Below are 24,572 nucleotides of genomic sequence, written 5' to 3' on the forward strand. Positions count from 1 at the left end.
TTTCTAACTAATAAAAATCTTTTTCATTGAGCACCAGAAATCAGTTTTATTTTCATCCCTTTTCAGTGAAACCTTCAAAAAAAAAAAACCACTTTCTTTCTTTAAACTAATAATCTGTATAGAGTTTAGCCATTCACTGATGAGACTTACCATTATGACTAGCAGATTTTGATTATACTGCTCTATTATTGTGACACCCCCAGGAAGTGTGTCATACTTTATGGTAATTTTAGGTGTTCTCCCTGCCATCAGTCTTTTTTTTTTTTTTTAAAGATTTTATTTATTTATTTGATAGGCAGAGATCTCAAGTAGTCAGAGAGAGAGAGGAGGAAGCAGGCTCTCTGCTCAGAGAGCTCTCCCTGCTGAGCAGAGAGCCCGATGCGGGGCTCGATCCCAGGACCCTGAGATCATGACCTGGGCCGAAGGCAGAAGTTTTAACCCACTGAGCCACCCAGGCGCCCCTCCCTGCCATCAGTCTTTAGGCTTATGTCACTGAGGTAGAATGCTGCTCTTTCTAGCATGGCCCCTTGTTTTATGCTGCTTTAGTACGTCCTGCCACTTCCGTATGTGGCCTTGGAGTCCATTCTTTAAAACTCAAAAGATTTTCCTTGTCTTCTCCTTTATTGAGATTAAGATTTTTTTTTTTTATTATAAGTGGGACATTCTGATGATACAAGATTCTCTAATACCACTCTTGTACTGGCTGTGGCAGAATCCCCTGAGGAGCTTGTTTTAAAAATAGAAATTACTGAGGAGTGTCTGGGTGGCCCAGTCAGTTAAGTGTCCAACTTTTTTTTTTTTTTAATTAACATATAATGTATTATTTGCTTCAGGGGTACAGGTCTGTGAATCATCAGGCTTACACACTTCACAGCACTCACTGTAGCATATCCCTCCCCAGTGTCCATAACCCAGCTACCCTATCCCTATCCCACCACCCCCCAGCAACCTTCAGTTGGTTTCATGAGATTAAGAGTCTCTTAATGGTTTGTCTTTATCCCTATCTCATTTTGTTTTATTTTTTTCCCTCCCTTCCCCACATGACCCCCTGCCCTGCCTCTCAAATTCCTCCAGTCAGAGAGATCATATGATAATTGTCTTTCTCTGATTGACTTACTTCACTTAGCATTAATACCCTCTAGTTCCATCCATGTTGTTGCAAATGGCAAGATTTCGGGTTTTTGATGGCTGCATAGTATGCCATTGTATATATACACCACATCTTTATCCATTCATCTGTTGATGGACATCTAGGTTCCTTCCATAGTTTGGCTATTGTGGACATTGCTGCTATAAACATTCCGGTGCACGTGCCCCCTTGGATCAATATATTTGTATCTTTGGGGTAAATACCCAGTAGTGAGATTGCTGGGTCCTAGGGTAGCTCTATTTTCGACTTTTTGAGGAACCTCTACACTGTTTTCCAGAGTGGCTGCACCAGCCTGCATTCCCACCAACAGTGTAGGAGGGTTCCCCTTTCTCTAAGCATCCAACTCTTGATCTCAGCTCTGGTCTTGATCTCACTGTTGTGAGTTCAAGCCCCACATTGGGACCCAGCATGGAACCCTCATTAAAAAAAAAAAAAAAAAAAAAAAAGATTGCAGAGTTCTATATCTAATAGTTACAGGCTAAGACCAGGAATCTGAATAAAAAATAAAAGGGGGCACAGTTCCTGAGTGATTCAGATGTTTGGCTTGTTTTAACATAGTTCAGCCTTCAAGGCATTTATGATCTAGTTGAGAAGACATTACATGTAAAAATAATTGGATTCCTCCATGAAAGTTCACTTGAAAATGCCACAGTGGAAGGGCAGAGTTTAGAGGTCAGGATTTTTATCGTATTTGTATTATATCAAAAGGAGAATTTAACAAAAGCTTTTCTGTGATTGTTTCTATGTCAGGCTAGTCAGATTTTCATAGAGCAACTTAAATTCAGGGAGTCATTTTTATCCCCACTCATTCTAAATTCCTATTCTAGTTCCATTTAGATAAAAAAAAACAAAATAAGGGTCAAGTAATAGTTTTCATGTAGTAGTTGTAAGTTATGTTATACTTTTCTACCCTAGCCTCTAAGTACAATAATTTCTAAAAGCTGAAATCATCTTTGGTTTTCTTCTGCATTTTAGGTAAATGTTTGCTTCTTGAGGAAATAATAAATGCAGAAGACAGTCACTTATATTACGTTCACTGTGATTCATGACATCACATTTGGTGCTTCGGCTTTATTAAAAAGGTGAATTACAGATGTAGAAAAAATGTGCTCATCTTGACCTCCCTTTTTTCTGTTTGTCCTCCCTTGGCCCGGCTCAGGTGCTGCAGTTTCTCATTTCCCATTCGGATACCATCCAAGCGATCCTGCGCTGTCAGGACGTGAGCGCCGGCTCCTTGCAGGAACTGGCTCTGCTGACAGGAATTATAAGTAAAGCAGCCCTTCCTGGTGAGTTGATTATGTTGAACGGACTTTGAATAATTCTCTACAGACTGACGTACACTTCATAGAATGAGGTTTTTATGGCTTTGCAGTACATAGGACTTATTGAAATTGGTACTAACAGAGTTAACTGCCTTTTTTTTTTTTTTTTAAAGATTTTATTTATTTATTTGAGGGAGAATGAGTGAGAGAGAGCATGAGAGAGGAGAAGGTCAGAGGGAGAAGCAGACTCCCTAAGGAGCGGGGAGCCTGATGCAGGACTTGATCCTGGAAGTCTGGGATCATGACCTGAGCCGAAGGCAGTTGCTCAACCAACTGAGCCACCCAGGCGCCCTGCCTTCTTTTTTCTTAATTAGTAAGTTTATATGTATAATGATATATGATCATACCAAAAAATTCAGAAAGTTAAAGAAAATAATTAATACTCAAAACCTCACTGTTTGGAAATTAGCAAGTGTTTTTTTTCAAACCTTGTGCTGCTGAAGCAAGCACAGAATCACCACATGTTAACATTTGGTGAGCGGCTTCTCAGACATTGTTTTTTGATTGTGCACGTACAGGAGAGACAGGGACATCCTGAGGTGACTTATGAGAACAAGATTACCTCTTATGTGCAGTTTAAGAAAGCTATTTAGTTTTGGGGTGCCTGGGTGGCTCAGTCGTTAAGCATCTGCATTCAGCTTAGCTCGTGGTACTGAGAGGTCCTGGGATTGAGCCCCAGGTCAGTCTCTCTCTTTCTCTCGCTGGGTCTCTCTCGCTGTCAAATAAATAAATAAATAAAATCTTTAAAAAACAAACTATTTATTTTTACATGAACTTAACTGATTAAAGAATTAATTGAAGAGACTCTGAAAACATTGCTGAATTCCATACAAGTGTTTCTTTACTCTGAGAGCATAAGAGCTATTAGCTCTTTTTTTTTTTTTTTTTAAAGATTTTATTTATTGGAGAAAGAATTAGAGCGAGTGCTTGTGAGCAGGGGGAAGGGCAAGGTGACTGCACTAAGCATGGAGCTGGTGGTGGAGCCCAATGCCTGGGCTAGATCTCAGGACCCTGAGTCAAATGCTTAACCGGCTGAGCCACACAGGCGTCCCTATCTCTTGGTATTTTTAATTTGTACTGAGGTCCCTTCTCCCAAGAAAAAGTATATTATGCTCCCTGAATACTCTAATGTTGATGAATGTCTAAAAGTTGCCTTTATTCATGAATGATGGCATGGCTGATTATGATTTTATCTACCTCAGAACTTGTAGCTCTTATTTACTAAGCATAATGTGCCAAGTACTTATTTTAAACATTTAGTATATTTATTTATTCCTCACAACAGCCTGACGAGATTATTTTCCACGTTTTACAACTTAAGAGAACAAGAACTTATGAGAATGTGCCTTATTTTCCACATTTTACAACTAACAAGAACAAGATTACCTCTTACATGCAGGTTAAGAAAGCTATTTAGTTTTGGGGTGCCTGGCACAGAGAGGCACAGAGAGGTTGCCTTGTCCAAAGTCACATGGATAATACTGGTAGTGTGGTTTCCCAGCCAGTATGGCTTCTGAGCCCACGCAGTGAACTCGTAGGCTACACTACCTCCATTTTTAATCTGCTGCCAAGTCCGAGGCCAGCCTATGATTCTGCTCCCCCCAACCCCAATATGTTTTTCTCTCCATGGGGTATCAGTGCTTCGGCCCTTTTGTACTGGGAGAGGAAGAGTGTTTGGCAGGGCGGAGTGCGGTGCCTGGGGAAGCACTGGGAGCCCCTGCTTATTCGGATGGGAGTGCAGCTTCCACTTGTCGCAGTCGTGGTGTATCTCAGTCCTGTGTGCTTGTTAGGCTCATTTCCCCAGCTCATCCCAGTGTCTTCAGATGAAACCAGTCAGGTCATCCTTCTCACCTCTCCTGAGGTCCCACGGTGCTTTGTAATGGTTCTCCTTCTAACGGGTTTCCCTTGATTTCTCTAGGCCTTGCCTAATTACTCTAAATGATTTCTCTGCAAACTGAAGAGTCTTCGTAAGAATTTGCAAGAGTTTTTGGTTTATCTTCTTTCCTTCACTGCATCTGAGGAGTGGAATAAGGGTCATGAAGCTGAATAATGCTACTTCACCAGAATTTTCTCTTATTTTTGTCCTTTGCCATCACCATTTTTCAGTGTTTATGGCACAAGTCCCCCCACTGCCACCCCCTTTTGGTGAATTTCATTCATTTTGTAGGTTGATGACAGGGGAGACATTCTTTATTTTTTTTTACATTTTATTTATTTGAGAGAGAGAGAGAGCAGGAGGGAGAGGTAGAGAGGGAGAAGCAGATTCCTCGCTGAGCAGGCAGCCTGATGCAGGACTTGATCCCAGGATCCTGGGATCATGACCTGAGCCAAAGGCAGACACTTAACTGACTGAGCCACCCAGGTGCCCCAACAGAAGGGACATTCTATGATGCTGCTTCATTCTATGATGCTACTTCATTCAGCACCAAAAGTGCTGAGTTAGGATAGAGAGAATTTATCATATTCTCTGGTAAGATCGTTTTATTCATGAAGTCTCCTGTCATTAATTTTTTTAAATGTCTAAAATTTTTGTATTTTGCTTACTAGCATCATTTGACCCTGTTAGGGTATTAAGATTGTATTTGGAAAAGCAGGTTTTTTTTTTTTTTTTAATATGCTGATGATAAATTCAAACAAAATAAAAGAATAGAGTGAAAATACCATGACTGGCAGTTCCTGTTCTCTAAAAGGAATCAGTAATCAATTTATTTTTCTAGACATTTCTATGCATATGGTATAAAACTGTCACCTCCCTACACAAATGAAATCATACTATACACACTGCTCTGTAACTTTTTTCCAGATCTTTTCTCATCATCATATAGAGTTCCTACCTCATTTTTAAAAATTGGCTGCATGATTCTCCAGTTATGAGAGCTAACCAGATCTTTATTGTTTAAGCATATCCCTGTAAATGTTGACTGTTGCCAGTCTTTTTTTAAATTTCCAGAAGTGTGGCATTTAATAACTGTGTGTGTGTGTCTTTGTACACATATGTGTTTTTGTAGATTTGAGCTGGTAGGCTTGATAAATTTTGACAGCGTTTGGTCTGAAAATATATATGCTTAAAACTTTTTTTTTTTTAAACTTTTTTTTTTTAAGATTTTATTTTATTTATTTGACAGAGAGAGATCACAAGCAGGCACAGAGAGAGAGAGGAGGAAGCAGGCTCCCTGCGGAGCAGAGAGCCCGATGCGGGACTCGATCCCAGGACCCTGAGATCATGACCTGAGCCGAAGGCAGCGGCTTAACCCACTGAGCCACCCAGGCGCCCTGCTTAAAACTTTTTTGAAGATAATGCCAAATACCCTCCCAAATTTTTTTCAACAAACTTTTAACAATTTTAACTCCTATCAACCCTATACTGCAGTTTAACCCTTGATGTATTATTTTGTATTCTCCCATAATTTTGCTATATATATTTTTTATCTTAAATGCTCCCATTAAATTATAAGCCCATTTATAACTGTGTCCCTTATATTGCCTCGCCTTATCCTGGGTGTGTCATACCTCCTCAAATACTTGTCAGCAGGTTAATTTTTTTCTATGACCCACAAATATTCTAGAAAGTGTTTTGGAGTAGAGACTGATACAAATGGTACATAGAGAACTCAACTGATATTTAGTAGAAGGGTTTTATGGAAACTGAGAATTGGTAGTCTTTTTTTTTTTTTAAGATTTTTATTTTATTTCATTTTTATTTATTTTTTTAAAAGACTTTATTTGAGAGAGAGTGAGAGAGAGAGAGAGAGAGAACCAGAGCGGGGAGGGTCAGAGGGAGAAGGAGGCTACCCACCAAGTGGGGAGCATGATGTGGGACTTGATCCTGGGACTCAGGGTCATGACCTGAATGGAAGGCAGACATTTAACCGACTGAGCCACCCAAGTGCCCTAAGATTTGATTTTTTTTTTTTAAAGAGTTTATTTATTCATTTGACAGCAGAGATGACAAGTAAGGCAGAGAGGCAGGCAGAGAATGAGAGGGAAGCAGGCTCCCCACTGAGCAGAGAGCCTGATGCGGGGCTCGATCCCAGGACCCTGAGATCATGACCTGAGCCGAAGGCAGAGGCTTTAACCCACTGAGCCACCCAGGCAGGCACCCCTAAGATTTGACTTTTAAGTAATCTCTATACCCAGTGTGGGGCTTGAACTCACAACCTCAAGATCAAGAGTTGTGTGCTCCACTGACTGAGCCAGCCAGGCGCCCTAAGTAGTCTTTTAAAATAGAGGCAGCAGGTGGAAAAAAAGAACTGGGGAATAGCAACACATGCTGCAGAGATCAGAAAGTTTGAGGACAAAGAGAAAAAAGCCTGCATTCCATGACAGTGTTAGATACACAATCCAGCTTTCAAGGGGTAGGATGGGAAGAGAAGGGCTTAAAGTTGTAAGCAGCAAATGTGGAAAAAATATTTCAAGAATTTTATATTAACCAGGTTTTGCTTGTCTTTGTTTTGTTTTTGAGTACAAAGGAGACCTGGACATATTTTCAAATAGTGAGGAAAAATCCTCTGTGGCAGGATAGATTTTGGTAAGCTGGGAAAGAAGGGGATTCTGGGAGCAGACTCACGGAGGAGGTAGAGGAGGGAAGGGATAGAGAATGAGGCACAGGAGAGGTATTGCGAGCCAGCATGTGTATTTTCTGTAGGTTTGTGTGAGGTTATGGGCTGAAAAATCCAGAAAGAGGAGGTCTTATCATTGTGAGTAGCAAAGGATAAGGTTCTGGGTTATATGCTCTGGAGTGGATGCTTGGAAGTTAGGCCTGAGTTAAAGAGATTGTGCAAACAGAAAGTTAGGGTGACTGGGACAGGTGCAGGTGATCCTCAGCAGAGAAGTAGAGATCCTCAACAAAGAAGAAGCCAGTGTGGGTTTGCTCGGAGGCCTCGATAGAAATAAAGGGTTTTTTCCTGATAGCTTTTTTTTTTCCTCATAGTTTTTTTCCTATGAGAGGTTGATCACTCTGATTTAGGAATTTTGTAGTAAGTCTAAAGAGAAGCTGAATGGGAACTTTTTTATGTATATGCAAACTGTACTTTGCTTAAGGGAAATGAAAAAAATTAAATGATACAGTACCTAGGAGAGTTAAATGAAAAAGGAAATGTATTTCATTATTAGCGTTTTATATCTTAAACTCTTTCATGACAAAGTAATTTACTGCTGAGTTTAGAAAATTTTAACTTTTATGGTTATAAATAAAAAGTGAGATTTATGCCAAAACCTTTAAAAAGTACCTTTTAAAATTGTGAATTCAATCTAGATTTAAGTTGCATATAAATGAACAAGTGGTGAACTTCCAGTCTTTGTGAAGTTGTATTTCCCAGAGCTTCTTCATGGCAAGTCTCTGTCTGTTGTTATACATAGGGAATAGAAAATGCTCGAACCACTCTTCCCGGTCTTTTTAATGTTTTTATTTTGTTGATTATAAAACTGTATTTAAAATCATTCCAAATTTTATAGGTATATTAAATGAACTTGATGTTGATGTAAATGAAGGATCTCTAATGGAGCTACAGGGACATATTGGAAGATTCCAGGTAATTGATTCTGACTTCTTTAAAGAGTAGTTCCTAAAAGACTTACAGTAAAATACAGCAGTCCTTGCATCCATCCTCCCTGTTCTGCTTCCTGGATTTGGGCAAACGCTCTTGATGGGTTTTAATTGATTTTGTGGTGTATCAAAATAATGTTTTTATTTTCCAATTTTAGGAATCATCTGTTGGTTTTCCATTGAGGAGGATGAGACCTTAGATCCCTTTTGTCCTTTTCTTCCACTGTATAATATGGACGTTTCTCACAACACTGTCTCCCCCCACCACTGAAACGCAACATAATTATATCATAATTTTAATTAGATCAGTACTTGTCATTTATGATTAAGATAGGTGATGGGGGCACCTGGGTGGCTCAGTGAGTTAAAGCCTCTGCCTGTAGCTCAGGTCATGATCCCAGGGTCCTGGAATTGAGCCCCGAATAGGCTCTCTGCTCAGCAGGGAGCCTGCTTCCTCCTCTCTCTCTGCCTACTTGCAATCTCTGTCAAATAAATAAATAAATAAATCTTTTTTTTTTTTTTTAAAGAAAAAAAAAAAGAATGGGTTATCACCCGTGTTTACTTTTATTTATTTATTTATTTATTTTTAAAAAGGATTTTACCTGTTTATTTGACAGACAGAGATCACAAGTAGACGGAGAGGCAGGCAGAGAGAGAGGGAAGCAGGCTCCTCGATGAGCAGAGAGCCCAATGTGGGACTCGATCCCAGGACCCTGAGATCATGACCTGAGCTGAAGGCAGCAGCCTAACCCACTGAGCCACCCAGGCGCCCGACCCATGTTTACTTTTAAGTGCAACATTATGTTTTCCCTAGAGTGAGTAGTTGGTTTTTTTTGTTTGTTTGCTTGGCTTTTTTTTTTTTTTTTTTTAAAGATTTTATTTACTTATTTGACAGAGAGAGAAAGAGAGAGCAAGCACGCACAAGGAGGGGGAGCAGCAGAAGCAGACTCCCCACCGAGCAGGGAGCCTGATGATTCAGGCTCCATCCCAGGACCCTGGGATCATGATTTGAGCTGAAGGCAGATACTTAACTGACTGAGCCACTCTGGCGCCCCTATTTGCTTGGTTTTTATATAGTTAGTTCTAATTTATTCACAGGCTGTCTTCCAGTTATGTAATCTCCCTTTAATATATTCAAACACATTGTCAACTAAATATGTATTGTCTTTGTGGGAGCCTCCTGGCCTGCTTTGATCTGAATAGCTTCACTTCTGATTGGCTTCAGAATAATTGTATTTATATATTAGAATTTATATTTTATTGTTTTCGATAGGGTAATTTTCTTAACCAGTTCTCTTTTCGTGAGCTGTTTTTTCAGGTTTCCAAAAGAAAACAGTTGCTGTCAGCATTTTTGTGTACAAATTTTTGAACTATAGATTAGATAAAACTAACTGGTCTCGCTAGGTCCAAGGATGCACATACAGGACATGTTGAGCCATTATCAAACTCTGAAAAGGATTGCACTCTCACCAGCAAAACTCAAATACTCTGCTTTTTTTTCCTCTTTTTTTTGTCTTCTAATTTTTTTTTTGTTGGTAGGGAGAAAAGGATATTTTTAAAGGATATTTCATAAGGGGACCTCTAGAAATGTGTTAGCGTATCTGTTTTGGCAAATATTTTGGCAAAATAAATTTATATTGTCTTTTTAATATGTTTTGCCTTATCCAGTCTTATTATGTAAACTAACATCAGTTTATGTAGGCTATTATATATCTGTGTATGTCTGTGTACATGGGTGTGTGTGTGAGATACCAGTTTTTTTTGTTGTTGTTTAATTTTTTTAAAGATTTTATTTATTTATTTGATGGACAGAGATCAAGTAGGCAGAGAGGCAGGCAGAGAGAGAGGAGGAAGCAGACTCCTGCTGAACAGAAAGCCCGACTTGGGGCTTGATCCCAGGACCCTAGGATCACTGAGCTGAAGGCAGAGGCTTTAACCCACTGAGCCACCCAGGCACCCCGAGATACCAGTTTTTAAAGTACAAAATATGTTTTTTTTGTCCCCTTACTATGTGCAGAGCACTGTATACAAGTGTAAATATGATTCATTCATTGTCTCAGATAATCCTGACCCCAATCTCTTAGAGTAGGAATCGCTGTTTGTGCCCTGGGAATGTGAGCATTGAGGTTTGTGGAGGTTGAGTAACCTGTTGGTTACCAATTGTGAAAAGCTTATACTTTCCTTCCAAGAACCTTAGGAAAAATTACGTTGTCAGGCGGAAAGTAGCAACATTTCAAGCAGATGACATTTTCATTTTATTTGCCAGGGCTCCCTGTGTATTCCCACCCTCTTATGAAGTCCCCAGAAGTGGCCCTAGGAGAAGCAGCCTTTAAACTTGAACCTCCTTAGACAAAATGGTCATGGACGTGCTTGTGACAAAGTGTCGTCTATTTGCCATCTCCTTTTCCTTCTCATTGTTTATCAACTTGTGTTCATTTAATGGGTATCTACCAAGGAATTATCGGTGTGATAACAGAATATTCTTTGGCTAATGCTTATGGTGTAATGGGGATTAACTGCTAAAAAAAAAAATGGTGTGAATAAGTTGACTGCCGAGCAAATGGCAGTTGCAAAAAGGCTAATTTTAATAGGGCTAACTTCAGTTGCCTCAGTTGGAAGTAAGAAATCAGACTCCTTAAAGAGCAATTTTTACTCCCTGGTGAGTTTTTCTTTTTTATATCCCTCAAAGAGAGGTCACTAATTTTAGACATATCCCATTATATACGAATAAAATCTCTTTCTCTTTCTCAGCGCCAGTGTTTAGGACTTCTAAGCCGCTTTGGGGGATCTGACAGACTGCGTCAGTTTAAATTTCAAGATGATAACGTGGAGGGAGATCGAGTGAGCAAGAAAGATGAGCTCGAACTGGCCATGCAGCAGGTAAGAAAGTAGGGTGGGCGTCGTGTATCTGGTCTTGAACATTTGTGTGTTTTCAGAAGCAGAATAACAGATGGGTAGATGGGAGTAATTCTGCAAATTGATTTAGAACTTTGTTGGAATTTTACAAAATGATCAGTAACTTTGTTCTCCTCCAAATCTGGAGTTCGATGATATTTGGGCATTTGGGGAACTAATATTTTTGTTACTGTTATTCTTCCTTCGTAGATCTGTGCCAATGTCATGGAATATTGCCAGTCACTCATGCTACAGATCTCCCCCACATTTCAGCATGCTGTGTGTCTCTTCACCCCCAGCCTGTCAGAAACCATTAACAGAGATGGACCCCGGCAAGGTGAGCCTGTTTCTTTCTTTATGTAGCTGAGGATTAACTTTTCTTCTGTATTCTGTATTTTTTCTGTATTTCTGTATTCTGTAATTAAGACGAAATCTAGTTGGCTCCAGTGAGACACAGGTTTTTTTCTTTATATGTAATTAGTGGGAGACTCTGTAAATGACTTTAAGAAGGCTCAGTAAGGCGGTAGTATTGTCAGTCCCATGCATAAGCGAGAGAGCCCGAGAGGACAGAAAGTCAAGGTTTTCTGAGGATAAATTTAGAAAAGCTTTGTGGGGAGAGTATGGTTTTGAATAGTATTTGAGACCCCAAAGAAAGGCTCTAAGATTGGTGAGTAAGCTAGCTTGGTGAGAAATGTACAAATGTAACAGACGGTTTATGTGTGAAATCATGTTGAGCTGAATGCAGTGTCTAAATTGGGTCCTGTAGTATAGCCCCAAATTTCTATACCACAGCAAAGTAAAATGTAGGTGCTAAGTAGATGCTAAGTAAATGTAGATGACACAGTCTATGACTTCCTAAGGACATAAGAGGCGAGATCTGGACAGTGATGGGTATGGGCTGATGAAAGCTGTTATCCCGTGGGAGACTCAGAAGACAAAGCCCATTCGGATCTTAGTGGTTCTTGGTAATGGAATGCACTGCTACTCGTTTCCAGAAGCTTTTTGTGTGAGGTTTCTGAACATCATTTTGTCACATTTTCATCTTCTTCAAGATCTTATTTTCTCTGAAAATTACTTAATCACATAAAATATTTAACAGAATGATGTTATGAAAAACATATTAGCTTAACAGCATATAACCACTGTCTCGTGTAAATGGTGCTGAAAACTGTTTGTGTGACTCCATTATAGAGTGTCGAAGGAGGCCCTTTTCTTCTCCCTTGAATCTTAGAACATTTTAAAACAAATTTAACCTCATAACATTTTCAAATGAAATTGTAGTTTTGTCATCTGTTCTTCAAAAACACTAATTATATGCTAATAATGTATCAGTAGTAATTATTAACAGTTCATTCGGTTTCTTCTCACTTTGAGCCAGTTTTTCACATACAAAGTCTTTCTTAGATCTTTAATACTTGATAAACTTTATGAAGCCTTACATATTGGTCTTCATTTTTCCTCAGACTTTTTAAATAATTAAAAAGCCTACTTACCTTTCCAGTTGTAGACACAGGAGTGGATAGGTGTGTGGTAGGTTCAAGAGCATTCAGTTGCAGGGACGCCTGGGTGGCTCAGTTGGTTAAGCAGCTGCCTTCGGCTCAGGTCATGATCCCAGCGTCCTGGGATCGAGTCCCACATCGGGCTCCTTGCTCGGCGGAGAGCCTGCTTCTCCCTCTGCCTCTGCCTGCCATTCTGTCTGCCGGTGCTCGCTCTCACCCGCCCCCTCTCTCTGATAAATAAATAAAATCTTAAAAAAAAAAAAAAAAAGAACATTCAGTTGTAGAGGGTGGTCTAACCTGGCGGAGAAGAACATGGACACATGACGAGCTGCCTAGATTCGAGTCCCCGTTCTGTGCCTCAGCCTCCTCATCTGCAAAATGGGAGTAACAACAGGCTCTTCTCCAGTGAATTACTGGAAGGATTATCATGTTACTCAAATGTGAAGTGCTTTAGAGCAGTGTCTGGCCCTTAGCACTGCCTAAGTGTGACGTAGAATTATTTTCATTCCTGCGGGTCATCACTGTTACTCCGTAGTATATGTGCTATTCCTTGTGGTTCAGGGCGCTCTCATGTAGCACTTCTGCTGCCTGGACCTCACGCTCTTTCCTGCAGAATCTGTTCCTGTAGTCAGCTTTGTCAGGAGCCGTCCTCATCTGCTGTTTACGTCTGCTGGCTTCTGCACACCTTAATATTTTCTAGCTATGAGCATGTCCGTATGTGAGAACTCCTGATGGGCTTTGGAGTACTCCTGTCAGCATTAGACCATTCTCTTTTTGGATGTTTTCCTACCAGAGTAGGTATCATTTAAATGTTGCCTGGGCACCAGGGTCCCTAGGAGAAGGCCCTATATTATAGAGACTGTCACGGCTTCACTGAAGACGGGAAAGGGAAACCCGGCAACTTAGATGAGTCTAGGGTATCCTGGTTGGTGGCAACATCCACTGACAAGAAACTGTTCTCTCTCTTCCTCTCCTCATGAAGACTTATGAAATCTGACTTTGAAGCAAAGTTAAGGGAGATAGTGGGGAAGGAAGCAAATGCACATCTCTCCTACAGTATTCTTGGCAGTTAGAGCCATTAAACAAAGATTATCTCCAAATTGTACTTGAAATTACTAAGGTATTTCCCAAGGAGTCACTCAGTCGTAAGAGGAAATTGCTGTGTTTGCACTAATCCTTCCAGTTCTTCCCTTCACGAACTACGTTCCCAACTTCTCATGGTTCCTTTGCACCTTCATCAGAAGCTAGTTGAGTAAAAGGTAGCACATTTTGTTTTCCTACCCAAATGGACTCATGGTGGTAAGAGAGTTGTTGAAGTTTAAATTTAATTGTATTTTTTCAATATCTCAGTGTTCTCCTTCTCTTGGGAGAATGACTGTGAGCTGGGAATTCAGCAACCAGAGAGGTGCAGACCAGAAATGAATCCATATAACTAGGGCTGTAGGTGAGGCAGGAATTCTTCCCCTGGGCTCTGGAAACTCCCAACTCGTGTGTATGGCTTGCACATGTGTGCGCGTATGTGTGTGTGTTTGGGATGTGGGTGGGGGCTGCAAAGGTGTGTGTCAGATTTCCCAAAGAGGTCTTCCCCCCCATAAAGGGAGACTTCTGTCAGAGTCCACCAGCCAGATTGCTGTATTCTTTAGGCTCCAGCTTTGTGCATAGGAGCTCCTGATCGTGGTAGCTCACCACTCCTTTGAACCAGAAGTACCCACCAGTAGTCTTGGGTTAGTTTTAATAATAGCTTAAATGCCCTTCAATTACCAGCCATCCCTCATTTAAAACAGGTCTTATAGGTGGAACATTGTGTTTTTTTTTCAACTCTGTTAGATACTCAAGCTCCAGTGATTCCGTACTGGCGCCTGCCTGGTTTGGGTATTATTGTCTACCTGCTGAAACAGAGCGCTAATGATTTCTTCAGCTATTACGACAGTCATCGACGGAGTGTCAACAAACTACAGAATGTAGAGCAACTTCCACCAGACGAGATCAAAGAGGTATGAATCTTTTAACGAGCTGTGGAGAGTTTTGAGAAGCCATTGCTTTTCCTGATAAGGGCCACAGTCCTGGTGTCCGACTTGTGCGTAAAGGTGACGTGTGCAGTGAGATGAAAGGGTTTCAGATGATGGCTCTGTGTGGCCTGAAGAAGAGTCCCTCACGGGAGTACCACGCCTGGTAAGCAGGGGAACACTTGAATGGGAGACAGGCGAGTCACACCTGTTCAGGAACACCACCTGCCCTCCAGTAGGACGGCAGCTGGCTTGTGAAGAAGAGCTTTGGTAATTTATGCTCTTTTAAAATCTGTGCTGAGAAACTTGGGTTTCTGTCGCAAAGGCTTATTCAATAGAAGTGATCCCTTAAGTAAGATGTCTCTGTGCCTTCAGCATCTTCGGTTTTGGGTGAATTTTTCAGACAAATGGGATGGCACCTCAGACCTGACTGCCTGCCCTCAGTGACCCAGAATCACTCACTGATATTTACTGTAGCTAACGATGCTGAGTTGCTAGGCCTGCTTCCTGAGCAGCTGCCGTCTTTCCCGTTTGGCACAGCTGAACCACGCCAGGTATCCCTTGGCACGTGCCGAAGCTTCCTGGTGGCCTGTGGTGGTCCGGATGTGGAACCATGTTGCCATTCCTCGTTTGCACCAACTGTCCTGAAAAACTCCATGTCACTTTACAGAGCAGTCAGAGCTCCTCCCTCTTGCCACTCCTCCAAGATGACAGGGCATGTGTGGTGGGTGGTGACGATGTGCCGGCCCCGAGCTGCAAGTTCTGTCTCAGTCCCTGAGGCAGATACTGTCACTACACCTGTTTTCTCGGATGAGGAAATGGTGGTCCTGGAGGGTTGAATGACTTACCCAGAGCCGCACAGCTAGCGAGTCCCGAGGCAGGAGTAACTGTGACGATGTTCAGATAATCCCTGAAATTGGGTGGTTTACCTCTGGCAGCCCTCCCCCCTCACATGCAGCTTGTGGGCGATGCCGGTTCTTGCCAGAGGGACTGCAGCCTTCCCGTCAAGGACATGGTGCTCCCCCAGCCGCACTTCAGGGTGCCTTCTGTCAAAGCCACAGCTGAATTTTGAGGCGGCCCACGGTGCTTATGCCGAGCAGAGGTGTGATGAAGGGCGGTTCTGGGTTGATGAGCCTATTTTAGTTTATGCTGTAGAAATCTGCTTTACATTTTCTTCAGAAGACACATGACAGCTGTTATAGAAATTCTCCATGGCACTGTTAGACCTGCAGCTTGAAAATCCTACTGTTGTGTTTTGTTTTAGTTTGATGGAAATTCAGGGTGGATCGGCCCATCAGCAGATTGGAAATGTCGGTTTCAGAGATAAGACCTTTTCCAGAAAGCAGCAGATGAATCTGCATTTGTGAATTCCACTACTTTGGCTCTCAGTTTTTTTAAAGTTACCAGCTTCCTAACTAAATAACCCCTGTCTGCAAGGATGTTTAAACTTCTTTAAATGTTATTCGCCTTGCCTGTCATAGGGACCCGCTCTATAGAGTTTCATGAAGTTTTTGTTACAGCTTATGTTCTCGCTAATGCTGCTTTTGCTTCTGGTCCTCAGTTGTGTCAGTCTGTGATGCCTGTTGGTGTTGAGAAGATCTCCACTGCCCAGAAGTATGTTCTAGCAAGACGGCGCTTGGTGAAGTTGATCAACAATCGAGCCAAACTGCTTTCCCTTTGTTCTTGTATCCTTAATGGAAATCACAGTGGGAATTTGAATGGTGACCTTTAAGAGACTCTTTAAATGTAGGAACTGTTTGCTGATTTCTCAAATTATTTGGGCATCAAAACTATATGAGAAGGGACATAATTTTTTTTTCCCAGTAAATGCCTGATCTATTTCCAAACTGAAATTTTTTTTCTTATCTTTTAGAGTTAGCTAGTAATCCTGATAATGTATACAGTCACTCTGGACCGAAGGCAGGGACACTGGGGACTCTGCTGGTGCAGCAGCCCCTGGTCCCCACCTCCTTCCTCTCAACACACCTTGCTGCTTTCTGGGGGCGACACCTTCAGTGGAACGTTTCCCCTCTCTCTCAGACCGAGGCAGTGGGTCTTCACTCGTGAAGTAGTGAGGTCTCTTTGTTTTCCTCTTCAGAAACTGGTTTGATGAGATTATCTTCCTTTAGTCTGAGCACTCTGTAGTCATCATAGAGACCTGCCTGTTTATTCTTTGGCGCCATCTGGAGTACTACTTGTTACACTGCACGCCCACCGACTCTCAGGATTCCTTGTTTGCTTCCAGAACCTTATTTAAAAGCAGAAGACTACAAGGTAAACTTTATTCTGAAGATTAGTGAACCATACATACCTATAGATTTCAGCGCCTTGAAAAACTAGTGACATTTTTATTTATTTTTTATGTTTCCGGGTTTCTAAGAGTGGATTGGGACATTGAGAGCTACTTCGTTATAAGACATAGCTGTTTCCAAGACTTTACTTCTGCTCATGGGAGATAGTGTGGAGCATAAGAACATCTTAGACGCCGGTCTTTAGCTTCTCGCAGTGAAGGGCTGGCCAGCTGCAGAGTGCCCTGGTGTTCAGGTTCTTCCGCCAAATGGTAGATACATACTTGTAAGGCTGGTTTGTTTGTGTCTTTCATCACCAGATTCCTTCACTTCAGAAACCAACCTGGATTTTAGAAGTGGGCTGACTGGAGTGAGCCAACATGACATAGACCAGGTGAGGTTCTATCCCCATATTCTTTTTCTGTTTTGAAAGGAAAAAGGAAAAGCCTAGTACGTTGGTAAGATAATGATTTTCAGGATTGTGTTCAAAGACCTGATTTTAATTCCGGCTTGGCCGCCTAACAGCTTTGGGACTTCGAACAACTTAACTTTTGAGCCTCCATTTCCTCACCGAAGAAATGGGAATGATAGTTCAGTCTCAGAGAGTTTTGTCAGGATAAAATGAGGTTTCGTATGTGGGGCTCCTGGGGCAGTAGTGCCTGGAAGGAACATAGTGAGAATTCAGTCATTAGTAGGTGTCGTGATCAGAAAACTCCCAATTTCTTTAGATTGACTTTGTGGACTTCTTAGGCACAAAGGGTAACTTAGCACTTAATTTTTCAGGAAATAATTTAATAGAGTATGAGCAGCCATTAAAAATTCCTTTGCAGGAGACTATATTATTATGGTATTATGTATTTAGTAATCTCTTGACCTGTAATATCGGAATGGATGAAGAGCATTCCGAAAACAACTAATTTAAAAACCTCACATGAACCTAATAAGAACCTATTAGCAGGGTATGTGATATTAGATAAACTGAATTACAGCTAGATCTGCTGCTAGGCATCTGAGTGTCCCTAGCTCTGGTCTGATAAAGCCTCTAGTCTTCTCTAATCCTTCTTGGTCACTGCCTTTCTTGAAGCCAAAGACTGGGCTTTATCCAGGAAAGAGCATCCTCCTGACCATACTTAACCAGATGTCATACGTAGCACGCTCTCGTCCTCGCCCCGGCTGCATCTGCCCTCTGAGTGACTGCATAATAGTAATTCATGTTTTGGTTGGCTTGTTTAGGGAAGCCAGTGTTCAGTGAGGCCATGGGCAGAGTTAGCCAAAGAACAGTTCTTCCAGAAGATGTTTGAGAAATATGTGTTGAATTAATGACTATTTGTTTCATTAGACTACTCTGTTATAGTTAGAAGAAATGCAGGATTAATAAATGATCTTCTTACTCTGTGCTTTGATTTTACTGCAAATCTAAGGCAGATAGAGTCATCTAATTTTACACTTAATTTTAGTGTTTCAGTATAATACCAATAGAATCCATCCAAAACTATATATGCATTCTAAAATACATGAATTCTAAAGTGTATACCAGGTTCCTTTCCTCTATTTCTATATTTTGAAAATAAACACATGTAATTTTTTTTTTCTTAATTGAAAAATCAAATAAAAGTAAAAAGCTTCTTTCCAATTTATCCTTTGTTTCTTTCCTCGCAGGCATCCACTCCTAACAGCTTCTTGTATTGCCCTTGAGGAAAAGTTTTAGTGTATATGCCCATATATCAAAAGCAGCATCCATAGTTGTTGCTATTTAAGATTTTACACATTTTTACAAGATAAGAAAGAGGGAAAAACAATTCTATACCAGTAAATTCTAGCGTGGAAGTGTGAATATTTAGTTAATTTGCTACATGAGAAAGGACCACATTACAAAAATTCAAAGATAATGTAAATTGGGAGATACAGAATTAAAGAAATATTTGAGACTGTAATTTTAATAATGATATGTCATCTGTGTTACCTCTAGCTTCAGGCTGATGCTATCAACGCTTTTGGAGAATCACTACAAAAGAAACTTCTGGACATTGAAGGATTATACTCAAAAGTTCGATCTCGCTATAGTTTCATACAAGCTCTTGTCAGACGTATCCGAGGCCTGCTAAGGATATCCAGGAACTGAGAACCTGTGCTTATACTCTTCTAGGGAAGAGAGGAATTGGGGAAAACTGCCCCCTTCTTATAGATTAACTTGTTTCTAAATTATGACCAAAAAATATTTTGCTATTTCTTTCTTTATATATGAACATCTTTTCTGTACATTTCTTTGCCTGTTTCCAATTGCACTGGTGAAAAAATAAATACTTTTTAAAAAAAGGAAACAAAACGAATGTATGGTTAGTCTTTTGAAATTTTACCTAGAAAACGATCAACATTAATAGGAATCCAACAAGTAAAATTCCCACAGTGGTGGTTTTCTTCTAGGGATATAGTTCTGAATCTTATATTAAAGGCATAGTCTGAAATTCTACTGCTTTATCCCTTTGTTGTCTATATTACACCTTTGTAATATTCAGGGTTACTCTGTGAGCTAGAGTGGACAAGAAACTGTAGCTATGCTCTTTGACAAAAGAGTGTGCTCAGTGTTGTGAATGTGTTACAGAAAAGCCCCAAGAAATGAAGCCCTCTCCTTCCTAAAATTGTTTTTTTTCTTTTCTGCATATAAATGACAGTGAAATGATTTGCATTTCTTCCTTAGAAATGATTGTGAAATTTCACAAACTAACCACCTGCCCATATTTCTCATGTAATTAATATGATGGCTACGATTCGAGCAAAAGAACATATACAATCACCATTCTACTTCTTGCCCAGTTGTACTTATGTTTAAGTGACTGCATCATCTCAAAGTCCATTTTTCCCTTTCCAGGCACCAGTTATTTCAGCCTAATATACAGGAGAGACTGGGCTCATGTAGTAGCAGAAAAGTTATTCTTAGTTATAGTGTTGCTCTTTAAAAAATTTTTTTTCTGACATTTCCATAACATCTTTTTAAAAGGGCCTTGTCATTGTTATATTTTGAAGTTAATTTACTGCCCACCACTTAAAAACATTAGTGTTTAGCCGGAAGGCATCCTGCTAACAAATAGAAGTCTTAGGGGAGTGTGAATGTGTGAGTAAGTGGGTTCACCATGGAGTAGCGACTGTAGCTGCCCCCGGTCAGACCTCTGGCAACTGTAGCATCTGAACACGGGCAGAAGCCCAGAAAGGATCAGAAGGGAGACTGGGGCACAGAATCAAAGCATTTTGTAAACCTTGTGAGTTTGAAGCTGAATTGAAAATGATTTTTAGATTTACTAAACCTTGTTTTCTTGTTTTCCCATCATTTCTTCCAAAACCTCCAGCAGACTGGATCAGAATTTGGACACTGGGGAAGAATGTGTGCGGAGGGAGGGCAGGAAGGATCGCAGCTTTATAAAATAAAGCCGGAGGGAGAAGCTCACACAGGGGGCCGCAGAGGACACACTGCCCGGCTCAGCATGGTTACCTGGGGTGTGGAGAGGGGCTTTTGGGTGTGTGGCTTGTGCTCTGCAGCAAAGCAAAGGGGATCAAAACATTGCAGAACTTGCATTTTAAAAAGGTGTAGCATTTAAAGGGAGGGTTCGTCTAGTCCTAAAAACTACTAAATAAGCTGAAGGTCTTGAAACATTGTTTTTACTGAGTTAATCTGTTTGGTGGGATTAGACAAAAGAGGTGAGTACCTTTATTATTATAGTTTTCATAAAATAGTGTTACATAAATATATGTCCGTACTTTATTTGAGCTATAAAAGCTATTTATACACAATTGAGTCTTTTCTAAATATTTGTCTATTTTCCCAGATTATTTTGAGAAAATGTTGACTCTTCACAAGATTTGAAAAAAAGTACAGTGAACCTATATACAGCTTTAACCTAGCTTTGCCAACTGTTAACATTTGCACATTTGCTTTATCTTTTTATATGTATATATATATATATACTGTTTTTTTACCTTAACTGTTTGAAAGTAGGTTATTGACATTGTGACACTTTATCCATAATACTTCAGCAAGTATATCCTTCCAAATCATAATAGCATTATCACACTTAAGACATTTGCTAATAAAATGCAATAAAAATTTTTCTAATACTGAGTTTGTATTCAAATTTCAGTTGCTCCCCCAAAATGTACTTTTAGAAAATTTTTTTTCTTTTTTTACCCAAAATTAAATCAAGAATCACACATTACATTTAGTTCTCTCATTTTCCCTTGATTCAGAAGTGGTTCCCTTCCCTTTTCAGGGGAGAAGTTGTTTAACCTGACACTTAAGCTATTTTGGAAAAGGTTCCCACAGTTTTGTTTTCTTTTTTAATTCAGGTTAAACATTTTTGGCAAGAATACTACAATTCTTTTTTTTTAAGATTTCATTTCTTTATTTGACAGAAAGAGATCACAAGTAGGCAGAGAGAGAAGAGAAGGGAAGCAGGCTTCCTGCTGAGCAGACAGCCCGATGTGGGGCTCCATCACAGGATCCTGGGATCATGAGCCGAGCTGAAGGCAGAGGCCTAACCCACTGAGCCACCCAGGTGCCCCAAGAATACTACAATTCTATGGGTGATGTGCCTTCAGCATATCCTATCAGAAGGTATATCACTTTGTGCCATTATTTTAAGCTTGCTCACTTAATTAAGGTAGTGCTTGATACACCTCTCCATCGTAATGAATAATCTGTGGGTTGATGCTTCAAGAATGTGAATTTATGTTTCCAAAAACCTTTTCAGCGGTTGCTTTTGTCATGTATTCAAATTTTTAAAATTGTGTATGGCTTCAATCATACATATGATCAATATAATAAACATGCAGATGCCTTATCTCATATACTTAATTTGATCAAATCTTTAAATTAACCGTCTTTGCTCCAGAATTTTTTTTTTTTTAAGGAACTCTGCCATGGTAGGTACAGTTGGGGCTGCTGGGAACTCCCTAATCCCATTCCCCTTACTTCCCTCCCAAAGATAACCTTTGTCAAGAATTCATTGTTGAATCTGCCGTTCATGTTTTATGCCTCCACTACATATGTGTGTATTCACAGGCATTAAAAAGGATTATTTTACAGGTTTTTTTGTTTTTTAAGTTTTTAATTCCTGTTGACAAAGCATATTAGTTTCAGGGGTACAATATAGTACAATATAGTGATTGAGCTCTTCCATACGTCACGTGACGCTTATCCCATGTGCACTCCTTAATCCCCATCATTCATTTGACCTATCCCTTGTTTTACAGGTTGTTAATCTTTTTTTTTTTTTTTAAGATTTTATTTATTTATTTGACAGAGATCACAAGTAGGCAGAGAGGCAGGCAGAGAGAGAGAGGAGGAAGCAGGTTCCCTGCTGAGCAGAGAGTCCGATGCGGGACTCGATCCTAGGACCCTGAGATCACGACCTGAGCCGAAGGCAGCGGCTTAACCCACTGAGCCACCCAGGCGCCCACAGGTTGTTAATCTTTATAGGTATGTTGTCATACTATGGAACAACGTGCAGTGTGCTTTTTTTGATTTAACATTGTATTTTTAACAATTCCTCATACTCATTTATTATAAATACTGAATGGTAGTTACTGCATTTTACAAATACCCTATTTTATGCATTCTATTGTTGGTGGGCTGACATACATTTAAATTTCCAGGGTTTTGCTGTTACAAACAGTGCTGCAATGATTATCACACATGTCTTGTTGGTTGAGACGTGTGACCTATAAGGAGGCCTCTCTGGCTTACATAACTAGAAGTGGAAACCCTGAGATGGAGATTAAGAGTTTTAAGTTTCACCAGGCATTGCAATATTTTTCTCAGTGATTCCTCCAACTTACTCCTATCTGAGGGGGGAGAGCACCTGTTTGTTCATATCATTAATAACAGTTCCAACTGTCAATTCCCCCAATGACTTAATATTTTTAGAGCAGTTTTAAGTTTACAACAAAATTTAGAGGCAGATTCAGAGATTTCCCATATACCTGTTGTTCCCACACACCCATAGTCCCCCACCCCCATTATCAGTACCACTCACCAGAATGGTATGTTTTTACCAGAGATGATCCTACATTATCACATCATATAATCACCTGAAGCCCTGGGGTTCACTCTTGGTGTGTATTCTTTGGGTTTGGACAAATCTATGACATATATCCATCACTGTACTATATAGAGTATTGTCACTGCCTAAAAATCTTATCTTCTGCACGCTGCCTGTTCATTTCTCCATTCCTGCTCACCCACTATCCTTGTAACCAATTATCTTTTTATTGTCTCCATAGATTTGCCTTTTCCAGAATTTCATGGACTTGGAATCATACAGTACGTGGGCTTTTCAGATAAACATCTTTCACTCAGTAATATGCATTTAAGCTTCCTCCAATCTTTTCATGGCTTGATAGCATTTTCTTTCTTTCTTTCTTTTTTTTTTAATTAAGCAATGATTTGTAGTCTGTTGTCTGGATGTACCACAGTTTGTTTTTTTAAAGATTTTATTTATTTGAGACACTGAGAGCATGAGGGGAGAAGGTAAGAGGGAGAAGCAGACGCCACATAGAGCTGGGGCCCTGATGTGTAACTCCAACCGAGGACCCTGGAATCTTGACCTGAGCCAAAGGCAGTTGCCCAACCAGCTGAGCCACCTAGGCGCCCCTGTACCACAGTTTTTTAATCTGCTTACTTATTAGAGGGCATCTTGGTTTTTGCATTGATTGAAGTTCAGATCTCTTGGGATTTAGACCAGCTAGAAAGGGAATGAAGCCAGAGGGGAGCTCACAGCTTATAAGAATATGGAACAGCTGAGAGACTGGAGATTTGGCTAAGGTCAAAAAATTGGTGGGGCGCCTGGGTGGCTCAGTGAGTTAAGCCTCTGCCTTCAGCTCAGGTCATGATCTCAGGGTCCTGGGATGGAGCCCTGCGTCGGGCTCTCTGTTCAGCGGGGAGCCTGCTTCCTCCTCTCTCTCTGCCTGCCTCTCTGCCTACTTGTGATCTCTGTCAAATAAATAAATAAAATCTTTTAAAAAATTGATAAAATAAGAAATAAGATTTGAGGATATAATACTTCAAAGGTGGAGCAGGTCGAGTAGATGACCAAGTGCAGGTTAAGAACATGGCGGTGGATTGCTGAAGTGGTGTGAGGTTGAAGGTCCGTGGAGGTAAGAATTCTGGAAAATACAAGTGTATGTGGCCTTGGAAGTCACCCGTGATTGTGATAGCTTGGCAAGCCTGAAATGAAGGCTGTTAGATGTCAAAGCCTTTGGTGAATGAGGGGGCCACCTGAGAAGTCAGTAGATGAAGGCATCGTGAAGGGATAAAGGGAAGGCATTATCTTGGAAGTGTTTTCATCAGAGGACATGTAATAATCTCAAATTAGCAAAAAGAATTCTTCCCTTTCCCCCCTCTCCTTGTGGTTATTTGGGGGTATAAGAGAAAGAACCTTTGAAAAGACCTTAGAGGAAATGTCTTCCCTTTCAGGATTCATCTTTGAGGAGGGGCTAAGGTTTTATGCAAGAAACCTCAATAAATCCTGTGTTCAGAGGCTGCGCCAAGCACTTGCTGGCACTGAGGATAGAGTCATGAATGGAATGAAATTCTCATCTTCGTGTAGCTCGCAGTACGGTGTCTTGCAAGTCAAAATGTTTCAGAGGCCACCGGTTGTAGCATCACTTGGGAGCTAGGTAGCAATGCGTGATGTCAGGCCCCCACTCAAGATTTCAAGGTGATTTGAATGCACATTAAAGTTTGAGGAGCACTGGTCAAGATTTGACTGAGTCTCATTTTAATCTAGGAATGTCAGAAGGTGAAGTGTGTTACAGCCATCTACCAGCATCTCCTCCTCCTTGCCAGTCACTTTAGTTCCAAGAGAGCTCTCTTCTC

At 40.5% G+C, this 24,572-nt stretch overlaps 1 protein-coding gene across 1 annotated transcript in view; it reads left to right on the forward strand.

Annotated features, from left to right (window-relative positions):
* The window catches only part of NUP205 (nucleoporin 205), an 85,246-nt gene extending 66,220 nt beyond the window's left edge, over positions 1–19,026 (forward strand). The window contains exons 35-43 of the mRNA XM_044246638.1: positions 2,310–2,436; positions 7,927–8,003; positions 10,769–10,897; positions 11,123–11,249; positions 14,239–14,405; positions 15,979–16,102; positions 16,563–16,691; positions 17,026–17,099; positions 18,675–19,026. Coding sequence (XP_044102573.1) covers positions 2,310–2,436; positions 7,927–8,003; positions 10,769–10,897; positions 11,123–11,249; positions 14,239–14,405; positions 15,979–16,102; positions 16,563–16,691; positions 17,026–17,099; positions 18,675–18,827 — 1,107 coding nt within the window. The 3' untranslated portion in view covers positions 18,828–19,026. The remainder of the gene's footprint in view (positions 1–2,309; positions 2,437–7,926; positions 8,004–10,768; positions 10,898–11,122; positions 11,250–14,238; positions 14,406–15,978; positions 16,103–16,562; positions 16,692–17,025; positions 17,100–18,674) is intronic.
* Positions 19,027–24,572: the final 5,546 nt, after the last annotated feature.

Source organism: Neovison vison, chromosome 4, assembly GCF_020171115.1.
Source record: "Neovison vison isolate M4711 chromosome 4, ASM_NN_V1, whole genome shotgun sequence".
NCBI lineage: Eukaryota > Metazoa > Chordata > Mammalia > Carnivora > Mustelidae > Neogale > Neogale vison.